Source organism: Thalassophryne amazonica, chromosome 20 (genome assembly GCF_902500255.1).
Source record: "Thalassophryne amazonica chromosome 20, fThaAma1.1, whole genome shotgun sequence".
Lineage (NCBI taxonomy): Eukaryota > Metazoa > Chordata > Actinopteri > Batrachoidiformes > Batrachoididae > Thalassophryne > Thalassophryne amazonica.
In genome coordinates this window covers 56,585,698-56,598,955 of record NC_047122.1, presented here as the reverse complement: position 1 = coordinate 56,598,955, position 13,258 = coordinate 56,585,698, and the positions used below count along the sequence as shown (strand labels likewise).

Genomic DNA, 13,258 nt, shown 5'->3' with positions numbered 1-13,258 from the left:
CGTGCTGTATTTCATTACAAATTGCATCCAGACGTGCAGCACAGCAGCTGCAAGAGCTCAGCTCAGATATATGGAAAGACATTCATGCCAATAATGTCTGAAAGGAAATGCTTTTGACAAAAACTACAGATTTTTGTTAATTCCTATTTATATCCAGAGATCAAGGATCCACCATGTCAATTTTTGTTATAGTATTGTTTTTTTAGGACATCATATTTATACAAATAAGAAGTGTTCACTATGGTCCATGAAGTATAATAAATATATTAAAAGAAGTGTCACAGTGTATGTTGCACACAAATAAAAGAATGAAGATTATTGAACATTTTTTATTTTAACATTGGGCAAAAATGCATCTGTCAGATTTTCACTCTGGATCCAGCCCTGCTCATCAGGGGCAAAGGAGGCTGGAGCCTCTTTCAACATGCAATGCATGGGTCAGTACTTTATCACACAGAAGATACATGCGGGCTGACAAATGAAGCCACAATCAGTCTTGCACCTTTGGGCAATTCTCGTGTCTCCGATTTACCAGTCAACCATCAATCAACCTGCACATCTTCAGAATGTGGAAGGGAAGTTTCACAGGTGCAAGAGCCCCATACAGATTTGGGTAGAAGCTGCAAACTCCAAAAAGTATTTGTGTGAGGTGACCTTCTTGCTCTGAGCCACTGTTCTGCCCCAAAAGTGCTTTTGCAAATCGATTAATGTAAAAGCAGACATGTGCTGTACGTGTAGGTGCAAAGTACAAGGCTTACTTTCTCTGCCACGTCCTTGGATTTAAAAATATCCTGTTGGTGAAAAAAGAAAGAAAGAAAGAGAGGCAGAAATTACTAAGTAAGATGAGTGTTTTCACAGTGACTGGAGGGCAAATCTTGCCACCAACCCACAAACAATCTGCCACAATGCAAAACAAATAAGTTCAAAATGTCATTTATTCCTGCTGCCTCCTTAACAAGACTGAAATTGTAATTTGTGTTTGGTATTTGTTGTTGCATTTATTTGTGTAGTTCATTTGATGTTGATCTATAACTGTGGGCTGTGAATTAAATTACCCCCGTGAGGATAATAAATATACCTTGTACCTTGAACCCTTGAAAAAAGCTTTGGCTTTTTAAATTTTAATATCTTAAAGTGTAAACACGGAGATTCCCAAACGTTTAGCACACCAAGATGAAATAATGATTAAGATGGACATAAATAATAAAATAACAAAATTAAAAATAGTAGTTTCTATTTATTCACTGTATTAGTGCAGTGCCTGTAGGAAGTTTGTATTTGGATAAAAAATTGGGAGCTTAAGTAGATGGTCGTAAGAGGATGTGTTTGAAGGTGGGATGTAGAAAGAGGCGTACTTATATTATATTATAGTATTATTTTAATATACTATTTCATATTCTTTAAAAACGTTTTATGATCCATTATATGAAAATAAAAGTATTCCTGTTCAAAAGGTTATTGGAAGAGAGTCAGACAAAATTAAACAGAACATTTAGAATATTTGAAACAGCAAATCAGTATCCCACCTCCTGAACACAGTTTATTTAAACTTGAACTCACAGCAAATATAAGATTTTATTCAGCTTATGTACTTACTGAAAAGTACAAATAGTGGGAAATAAGTTCAAAAAACAGATTTTAGCTAACGTCTCTTCAGTGTTGTCAAGTTAATCTCAGTGGCAAGGAACACTGACAGCATGCCTTTCACAGTAAAAATATTTACTGGGATGCTGGTGTTAAAGGTTTTATTGTGAAACATGTGCAAGCAACATGAACTATCTGATGTTGTTTAACTTTGTTACCAGTAACATAAGCAAGACGCCATTTTTGAAGTATGAATGTTACAAAGTTAATCAAAATAAAGGTTTTGAAAATTACACAAAATTACAAAAAAATTCATAATAAAGGATGCACATCATCGTGTCGTGTGCAATATGAAAGCTGAGGACGATCTGACAGTCAGAGAGATATGTGCGGCACATATTCTTGCTTTATAGATATATTCATAGTACAGAATGTATGAAACAAGTAATGAAAATTAAAACATAAATATACACATGGAAAATAACTTTAATGATCTATTTAATTAATTTATTCTGTCTTGACTTCCTGCTTCTCAAGGTAAAGTTTGTTGTCTTTGTACAATGTTTTAAATTTATTAACTGAATTAGTGTATAAGCACAAACATAATAAACACATGATTTTAGGGTTTACAAATGCTTTGACAATTAAACTTAAAAATAAAAGAAAGAAAAATAAGTTGGAAAACAACTTTAATGATCTATTTAATTCATTTACTCAATCTCGACTTCCTGCTTCACAAGATAAAGCCTGTCGTCTTTGTACAATGTATCAAATTTATTAATTGGATTACTATATAAGCACGAACATAAAAAAACAACAACATGATTTTAGGGTTTACGAATGCTTTGACAATTAAACTTAAAAATAAAAGAAACAAAAATGAGTTGACTTAAACTTAAAAGAACTACAACTTAGTGGAAGCAAACTGTCCCATCAATAGCTTTCAAAGTGAGCTGTAAAGCTAATCTGCTAATGAAAAAGTTATCTTTACTAATTAGCTGTTAGCTGATTAGGTAATCTGTGCCAAACCCTGACTTTACATACTTGATGGTGGAAGGAAGCCCAAACATATTTAGGGAATACAGATATGTTGAAACTCCACAGTAAAAAGGAACTGTGCTCCGATAGAAGCGAAGAAGGAAGCAGGAACTAAGCACTATGCCACTGTTCCCATAAATATAAATGGGTCTGTTTGTTCCTGTCTTGGCCTTACTATAACCTAGTTCTCACTTAATTGCATCACAAAATTAAGTTGTATTTTAACATCCTTTTCAAATCTTTGGTTCATATTCATAGTTATCGGTAATTTTATGGCAAGACCAATCTTTTAGTGGAGTCTCTTGAAAGATATAGCATGGATTCCATCTGAAAGCCTCCATATTGCAGGCATCATATGACATCTGTCGCACAGCCATACTTTTGTTTTCCTGCAGCATGTGTGCAACATTCCTGTGAACTATGTTGCAGTTTCAAGGCATTTCATCAGCTTCACAACAAAGAAAGGGGAAGTAAGGGCCATGTTGGTTGCACATACAGGTCATTAAGAGTTATTGTTTATTCTCAATGGAAAAAAAAAGACATGAATACAAAGCAAATGAGAAGAACTTTACTTCATGAACCCTGAGGCAAATGAAGAGACTCAGCCCCCCCCTCCAAAAAAAAAGTCAACAACAAAAGAGAACGAGGAAAGCTGAACGGAAACAATCTATTCCAAATGTTAAGATGGATTGCAAAGTCTAAGGGCCCCTTTAAACATAGTGAGAATTTGGTCAATTTGTGCATAAAGTGCGCATGAAGCAGGAATCATGTGGAAAACGTGTAAAATTGTAGCTGCCTCGAATGCCTCATACACCTGTTGCTACATCTATCTGCGCACACCAGCAGCTGAAAGACAGAGTGTACACTGTGCGAATCCATCGATCCCTCTCGCGTAAGTGTCGCACAAATTCCAGGTGACATACATGAACATCTAACACCGCTTGTATGGCACTTAGAAAATGTGTGGCCATTTGCACTATTAACACGACAACAGTCAGCAGACAATCATTGTCGTGCTGTCAGTGAAATTTGTCTAAGTGCCCCACGAGTGTGGCTTTGGTGTGTGTGCTAAACTGACAGGAGGTGGGGCCACCGACAGAAGCAACTGTGGAGATCTGTGGATCTGGACATCCCAGCTGGACAACATGTACTGTGTTTGGAAGGACATGGACTACCTACTGCCCACTGTGACGCATGTGTGTCTGCTTGCTGTCATCATGTGGACATAAATAAAAACATATCTCACGTGGCAGCGGGCTGCAGCAAGCGAGTGTGCACATGCTGCAGGCCACTGACAGGCTACTCCCAGGCTGAAACGGACCGTCAGATCATAACACGCTTCGGGCGATCTGAGTATCACATCACCCACGTGAGCTCTGTTCCTTACGATGCGGTGTAAGTCCTGCAGCGTGCCTGCAGGATACGATCAGATATGGACATGATCAGAGCACGCTGTTTCTCATTAATGTCATTTCATGACTGTACGTCAGTGACCATGGGTCATCTACAGAGGAACAGATGGATCATATTTGTATTGCCCGCTTGATAAATGCGGTGTTGGTGTGTGGTTTTATTTTTTTCATTAAATATGTCCATGTCCTTTCTGATATCAGGTAGTTTCCTGCAGCTTTCACAGGACAGTGATGGTAGCTCAGTGGTAAAGTTCATGAGTGGAAAAAGAGCTTTTGGAAAGCGCAGGTTCGATTCCCGTGGGTGGCATGTCATTTTTATTTTTTTTTTATTGTCAACCACATCACACAGCTGCTGTGAAAAGCTGCTGTGTTCCCACATGCATGGATCCGTCGCAGCATGTATTTTCTTCCTCTTCACAGCAGCTGCGCAATGTGGTTACACATCATGCAGCTGCTGGCACTGTGTTCCCATGTGCATGAACCATTGCACTGGCATCGTGCACGCCTGCCCGTCAGCGCAATGTTTCGTGATGTGCTCATACAAGCCCTAATGCTGTGAGTCACCCTGGAGTTGTATGTATTCACACTATATGTGAAGGGACCCTAAAGGAGAGCTGCAAAGGAGGAAGAGAGAAGATTGACAAAGTAACAAAAGTGATATAAGAAATGGTAACAAGCTGATTGGTGATGAAGGGCTGAGTGCTCTGCTTACAACAGGAATGAGCACCTCATTGACAATTGATTTGTAATGACTCAGTGGAGATCAGAGCCGGTGGATGGCCAGTAGGCTAAGGTAAGCAGCTAACTATATTTTGCCGGTCATTTATTATTATTATTATTATTATTATTTATTTATTTTTTTTTTACATGTAGTTAGGTAAATATGCACCCTTTTACCTCTGTTGAGAACCTCTACATGCTCCTGGACTCCAAATGAGAATTTTGCCTGTTCATTGATGGCAAGAAGTGGTTGATTTTGATTGTTTTATATCACATTGCATTCTAAATCAGTACATTATGAATTAAAATAATTTTTTGTCCTGAATGAAAAGCTGAACCCCAAAACATCTAAAAATAGAGCCCAGATTGAAAGGAGTTGGAGTTCCCCTTCAACTGGAATCTATTTGAAACACAGATCACTTGCATAGTTGACCACAGTCTGAGATGTGCTCCCTCCATAACAGTAGGACAGAGTACAACTGTATTTCAGTCACCCTGCACACATGACACATAAAATTCCACGTCGGCTTACTGTAATACACTGCAGCTCAGTGAGGCTTAGTTTAATAAAAGCAGCATAACATCTGGCATGCACACTGGGGTCATGTCCCTTGTAGTACATTTACTGAGTACAATAGTGAATAGAATAAGAACTCCTCAAGATGGTGAACGCGAGAAAAACAGGGTCTGTGCTGCACGAAGAACAAACAAAAGCCTTAACATCAAGAGGTCTGAAACATTGTACCATAAATGATATCTTGAGAACCAAAATCAAAAGCTAGTCAAAAACTATGAACATCAAAGGACAGACAGAATTACAGGGGAGCAATAGAAGATGGTGACTTTTGCAAAGGTGCCTTGACACTCGCACAGATTTTACCCCCGCACTGAATTCGTCTTGCCAATGCCACCCACTGTGTTCCCCACTGGATGCTGTGGCACAAAGCGCTCCACTTTGTGCCAATGGATGCTTCAAATAAATTAATTACTTTGTAAAGGATTAATCATTTGCTCTCAGAGTTTGGCTGCTTCTACAGCTGCAGTCTCAGTCTCTCTCTCTCTCTCTCTCTCTCTCTCTCTCTCTCTCTCTCTCTCTCTCTCTCTCTCTCTCTCTCTCGTGTGCTTCATGATGTGGAGAATGCATTTGGAATCTTCTAAAAGGTAATTATTTGTTATATTTACATTGTAATGTCTTGGTAAACAGCTGATTTTCAAATCCTTCTTATAAATATCTGTACTCGTAAAATTATGTTTATGATAGATTTAACATCTTGTTATACTCGTTCAGATGAGCTGCGTTGTGGTGCAGTGCACTGACACAATGACTCACACTGACACTCAGTGGTTTTAAAGTGTTTGCGCAATGTTCACATGAAGCTCACATAATTACTGCATGCCAGAGAACATTTCAAAATTTTCATTGCACACTTGCAGGAATCTGTGCACAGTTTACAATGATTCACAATGGTTTACAAGAAGTTTACAGTGAGTTAACTCTCTGTCATGGCAGATTGTGTACCAGTGCACAGATCCAATTTGTGCAAGTGTCAAGGCACCTTAACCTATGTCACTACGTTTTGTAGGTTCATACTAAAAGTAAGTTCTTTCTCAGCTTCTCCCTTTTTGTTTGGAGTTGGCAGAACAGATGTGAATGTTGATTTGGTACAGGTTTTATTGGCAGATGCCCTTCCTGGCGGAACCTCACATTAAAGTGAGAATTGGTAGAAGTGGTGTTGAAGTGGGAGCTTTCTGTTTTTAAACTAGGTACACTCATAACCTGCTCACCACACCATCCCCATGTCTCTGTGTTAGTAGGATGACCAAAAAATAACTAACTAACTAACTAACTAAATAAATAAATAATACTAATACTAATACTACTAATACTTTAATATCAATAATAATAATAAATCAAATATTCACAAATGTCTATAAATGGATATATAAATATGTAATGTTATGAAGAATGTTTGACACTGGATAGGATTCAGTATTGTCTTACACACACACACACACACACACACACACACACACACACACACACACACACACACACACACACACACACACACACACACACACACACACACACAGCCACACAATGGCTCACACTGACACTCAGTGTTTTTGAATTGTTTGCACAATGTTCACATGTACGTCACAAAATTAATGCGTGCCAGAGTTTTTAAACATTTCAAAATTTTCTTTACACACTTGCATGTAGCCGCGCAGAGTTTATGGCCCCTTCACATATAGTGTGAAGTTTGGACGGCGTTTGGACGAAAACAGCAGTGCGAAACAGTTCGAAACAGTTCAAAATTAACACATGAAACATCGCGCCGACGGACAGGCGTGCACGAATTTCACCTGGAATTTGGCCGGCACCTGCCGCGAGAGGGTGCGATGGGTTCGCACAGCGCAGACTTTGTCCTTCAGGCACTTGTATGTGCAAATAGTTGTAGTAACAGGTGTACAAGGCATTGGAGGCAGGGACGACATTACACAGTTCGCACAGGATTCCTGCCTCATGTGCACTACGTGTGCACTTCGTCCAAACTTCGCACTATGTGTGAAGGGGCCCTTACAATTGTTTACAATACATTTACTCTCTCCTGCATGGCAGATTGCGTCCCAGTGCATCACATTCATGCAAATGTCAAGGAACCTTTCCTTGGCCTTCCCAGTCTTTATGGGTGAACCTGCATTCCCCACCTTAGTTGCTATTCTAATTGCTACAAGCTTATTACTAAACCCCAAGTCTGATCTTTTGGCACACACACACACACACACACACACACACACACACACACACACACACACACACACACACACACACACACACACACACACACACACACACACACACACACACACACACTCACACACACACACACACACTCAACACCTTCAAAATAAGGGGCACTACCTGTTCTTACCACAGTTGTCTTAGTTGGGGTATAGAAACAACTTTTTGGTAGGGTTTAAACCTACCTATCCTCCATCTGGGGTCAGCTAGGGATATGTTTCTTTAGAATCTTGCACTCAGTGGCCTGGTCTAACATACATGACAGTTCGGTGTGCCTCCTCCTGCTATACCCAGTATAGGTTCCCCGAGAGTATTCTCAACATCCCGGCAGTGTAGGGTGCTGATCCTGGGAACCAAATATCCTCTCACAGTATATGTCCTGTCTTATTATGGTTGCAGGGGTATTTGGCAGGGAGCACCAGCTGTGACTAGGAGTTCATGTCGCATATTTACTCACTGTATAACAAATCTCATTGTATATACAAGGATTTATAGCTCTCACAGACAAGAATGTATATGTACATTCATGCAACACATTCACTCAGTACATTTTGTACCTCATAAAAATCCCTGAATATATAAGTGCTGTCAGATGTTTTTACCACAATATATGTCATGGACAGTTTGTATTGTTTTCTTTTTGACCAATTATCATCAGCACAGTCTTAATGTTACGAGCCACCTCTAACTCATACTAGAGCAATAGATATAGACGGCAGGTGGGGGGGGCATAGGTGGGGGGTGCATATGAACTTCATGTATTGCACAGCATTGAAACAACTACAAAAACAAGAAAAACTGTATAAATTTGTGAAATAAATATTGCTCATATGTGTTGCCTACGCATCTATTTTCCATGCTTTTGACCTTGTTGTGTGCAGACACGTTGAGCGGTTGATTGAAGTCATACAAAACCCAGACAGGGTGAAGCACACAAAAAAACCACAACATCCACAGCAGAGTTTCAGGGGAGAATAAATACCACTTGGTTTGCGTCTTACTGGTTCATGTTTGCTCAGAACACACAGACTGTCTCAGGAACAAAGCTGTTTCAAGCCAAACTCTCTTTCTGTATCTGTGCCAGCAGGTGTTATGTCTACGCCTGAGAAGAACCATGTGCTGTGATAATTAATGGAAGTTCGAGACATTGTGGGAGACCTGGTGACATTCTTCTCTTATTTGCAGAGGATAAGGAGATTAATATAAAAGTGTTGAATTAGAGAGACCTTTTGCAGTACATTTAGATGTGTGAGGTTCAAGGTTATGCAGTTCTTATTATTACCTCCACCAAGGAGGTTATGTTTTCGGTCGAGTTTGTTTGTCTGTCTGTCAGCAGGATAACTCAAAAAGGTTTGAACGGATTTTGATGAAATTTTGTGGAGTGGTTGGAAATGACAAGAGGAACAAGTGATTAAATTTTAGTGGTGATCCAGATCACGCTTCGGATCCAGGAATTTTTTAAATGATTCTTCACCATTGCGGGATAGGGGGAATTTTGACATTCTAGTTTCTAACGCCACAAAAACAAGGCAGAAAGGCTTAAAAAAAAATAAGGTGTAACATAGTCAAATGTTCTATCAAACAACAAAGTTTGGTGATGATCGGATCACGATTCCGGATCTGGTGATCCAGAATATGCAAAAATATAGGGAAAATAGAAAATGTGTCAGTGTGAGGTGACAAATGAAGCTAGAGATGCACAACTAACACCAAACTGTAGCGGATTCTGTACTGATTCAGTAAGGTGTTATCAGATTTGATGTAGCTTCAAATGTTATGGAGTTAGATCCAGAAGAAAACCGCCATTACCGAAAAATCGTTTTTATACAATAACTTTTGAACTAATAAAGACATAAAAGTGATTCCAAGTTCTAGTGGTATGTTTTCATGGTCAAGGATGTCAAATATAAAGGAAAGAAAAGTGTATGTATCATAGTTTTGGTTGTAACACTGAATTGTTGAATAGATCACTGTGCCAAGGAGGGAATCTCTTTAGGGTCAGTGACCCTATGGCCTTGTGTAGCACATGCAACACTTAAAAAATAGTTCTATTTCAGAATTTACTGTTATTTATTTAGAGAAGTGTTTCATAAATGTTAAAAAAAATCATATATTTGCAGTTTAGTTGAATAATAAATTGAATTTTGTCTCTTATTTGTTTTTGTCTATAAGCACATGCAATATCAATATCAGTGCTCAGATGACAGTAGCTTCTGGGAAAGGTGCAAGTTGCAATAAACTGTGATGCCAAGTGCTAAGGATACATGCTATCCAGTCACAGCAGATGAAACTTTTTTTACTAGCAAACATCATTGTTAGACTTTTTTAGGTTCAATGATTCCACGGTATGTAGATGTTATGGCGTCAGTGACCCCGTGGCCGTGGAGGTTTGCACTCTCCGAGTGCTTCTAGTTAGTTTTGAATGTATTTTTCTCACCTCGGCTCAGGTAAGGGCATTGCAATCGGGTCTCTCAAGCTGTATGCTGATGTGCATCGCTTCAGAAGCTAGTTTAAGTGATGTGATGTTTAGTCCTTCTCCAACATGTTTAGAAATTGATTGCAGACTCCAGATTATTTTAATTATGGCAAAGGCTATTCGCCCAAACGTTGGGCAGATAAGTCATACATTGAACATTATACACCCAACCGTTGGGCAGATTAATATAATGTCTTACCTTATTTGCCCAACCGTTGGGCAGATAAGTCATACATTGAACATTACATACACAACTGTTGGGCAGATAAATATGACGTCTTATCTTATTCGCCCAACTGTGATCGTTTATTTGACATATTTTGTGCATCTAAACAACGTTTTTTACACCACTTTTTAAGGCTCTATTGCAGCGTATATTTGACACATTTAATGGCGCCATCTTTAATTACTGTGAAAAAAACACCGCAATGGATGAAAACAGACAAACTTCATAAGTATTTTGAACTGAAGCCTGTTAAAGATGATGAAACAATTTTTGAACAAAATGCTGCTTGTTGTCTGTAAGATGGTGTTAGTTTGACACAGTTCCCTGGGTGTGATGAGCCAAACAGAACCGCTTTAGATCACAGCTCCTCGGCGCGCTCCGAACCCTCCCGCAGCCGCCGAGAAAATATCCGCCTTTTTTCCCTCCCGTGTTGAAACCGGAAGTGAACTTACAAGTGCGCTCATGGGTTGGTTGTGGTTGGGCGTATATGCTTGCGTATTTACTTTAGTGAACCAACGGTTGGGCGAATAGCCACTCTGTTTCATTATTCTTCTGCTTTGCAACAGCAGTGTAGTGTGTGAAATTGTTTCAATGCTCTTGTTCTTATCAGTAAACTGCATGGAAGAAGTATCCATAGTGTGTTGTGCATTTTACCTGATTAAACGTGTTTTCTAACAGGTCATTCTCAGCAGCGCGGCGGCTCTTGGGAGCATCCGGTGGGCACTGAAACATTGCAATAGATACAGTAGGTTAATAAAGTTGTGATTAAAAGTGACACTGTTGACTTCAAAAAGAATAACATCAACATGATGCTAAAATTTGATATATTTAATACAGTATGCACTGCCTTCTGCTGTATGTCTTGTCTTAAACGTAACTGCCAATTTTTCTTAAAACTAATCATTTGACAGACAACAATGTGTAATCTGAAGAACAGAATGGTTCAACCAAGATGACACGGCACAGAATTTTGCTGAAAGTTAATGTTTATTATTCAATCATGAAAAGTAATGTGTTAAATATTAATTTTAATTGGGAATTTACTTGAAAAAAAAAAGAACTTTGAGCATGATGGCCATTTGTCACATTGTGTGATGTCCAAGCAGAGGGTCACCCCTTTGACTCTGGTCTACTTGAGGTTTCTTCCTCAGAGGGAGTTTTTCTTTACCACTGTCGCCTGTGTGCTTGCTCTGGGGGTTGGTAAGGTTAGACCTTACTTGTGTGAAGCGCCTTGAGGCAACTTTGTTGTGATTTGGTGCTATATTAATGAAATAAATCGAATTGATAACATGGACTCAATGGAGAAATAACTGATTTGCTTTTCCATTCAACACAGCACAGTCATGCTGAATTGAATTGTCCATCTTTCAAGTCATGCAAATATCCTTCAATTGCACTCATAAAAATCAGCAGATCTGGGAATAAAATTATGAATCCAGTTGATCTTGAATCAGCTTTATTTAACTTGCAGTGGAATACAATGCATGCATGAGTGAGTGATGTATGTCAATATATTTGAATAATAAAGGTGTTCAATAAACCTGTGTTTGCTTTCATCTTGTTCATAACTTAATGCCATCATTATCTTGCAAAGGCAAAAGTGCCAAATTTTTCATTTATTGTGATCAGTTGTGTTGACCAAAAACAGACAACGTTACATATGGGTGATTCTTTAACTACGGGTACTATTGGTCTTGTAAATGTAATTTCCACCACACCATTGCCTTACAATATAAAGCGCCTTGGGGCAACTGTTTGTTGTGATTTGGCCCTATATACATGTGCCCTGATGTCACTGTTTATCTCCATAGAAACTACCCAAACAATCTTTTATACAAACTGTTTAAAGGGACATTACAGTGTTGTGGTGGAAATTACGGCAATAGTGTGGGACAACTACATTTTGTTTAAAAAAATCACAACAGTTGTATGACATTGAATACCCCAATTATGTTTTGATTATTTTACTGATATTTTATTCAGAGATATTTTAAAACATTAGAAAAAACGTTTTTTTTACCATTCATTTTTATCATTGAAGATCAAAAGTCTGGGTGTGGGACAAGCACAAAACGGCAATATTTGCATATAATGATGCTGAAAAAAGGTGAAAAAGTCATCATAGACTACTAGAACAAATTTCTTAAAACACTTTCATTGTAAAGATAACTATAAATTTCCCCTTTTTTTCTGTTTTTCATACAGTATGATCAAAGGACATAATAAGTGCCCGTAGTCTAAGAATCACCCATATACTGATTACATTATAACCAATTGGCCAAAACCAAATGTCACTGCTGTGTTGTAGTAACAGTGAAATTTATTTCTTCATTTATTTATGTTTAAAAGTGTTTGCAATGTGGCTACACAATGTTAAAATTTGCAAAACAAGCATATCATGCCCACAGCACAGAACATTAACATAATCTTAGTGCTTCCAGAAAACATACCAGTGATGTTGTTGTGGGTAAGTTTGTCTGTTGTTGTTTGTCTTTTGTTTTTGGTGTTATTATCTGTGCTCCTATATTTGGCATCTTGTGATCTGTCCTCCATCTGGGCTATCCGATTTGCCCCCTTGTTGCACATAAGTCACTTCTTTCTTCCACATTAGTTCTGTGTTCTATTCTTGGAGTTCATTTTGGTTATTGTTTAATTCTTGTTGCAGTTTGTATGTTTTTATCTCCTTAGTGGTTTTCAATCTTCATGTTAGTTTTTCTACTGTAGCACTTTTATTTTTATGCTGAGCCTAACGTTGCTTTTCTGTTAGAGTTCTTGCCTACGTCTTTTGTTTTTTTGTACTTTGTTATTTGATTGCTATGTTTTATGTGTTTGTTCTTCTAGTGAGTTTGCTCTTTTGTTACACCTTTGGTTTCCACAGTTGTTTTTACTTTGTGTACTCGGAGGTGTATTTTCGTTCTGTGGGCTTTGACATATTTTCTTGTCATTTTGTCACTTTGTCATCCAGATTTTTCACCACCTTCCTGTTTGTCTGTGAC

General features: G+C 38.4%; 1 protein-coding gene across 5 annotated transcripts in view; it reads right to left on the bottom strand.

The window, feature by feature from the left end:
• col16a1 (collagen, type XVI, alpha 1) overlaps positions 1-13,258 on the bottom strand; it is a 177,212-nt gene that overhangs the window by 94,796 nt on the left and 69,158 nt on the right. For all 5 annotated transcript variants that reach the window (XM_034160345.1, XM_034160347.1, XM_034160348.1 and 2 more), the window contains 2 exons: positions 10,917-10,985; positions 759-791 (listed from right to left, as the gene is read on the bottom strand). In XM_034160345.1, coding sequence (XP_034016236.1) covers positions 759-791; positions 10,917-10,985 — 102 coding nt within the window. The remainder of the gene's footprint in view (positions 1-758; positions 792-10,916; positions 10,986-13,258) is intronic.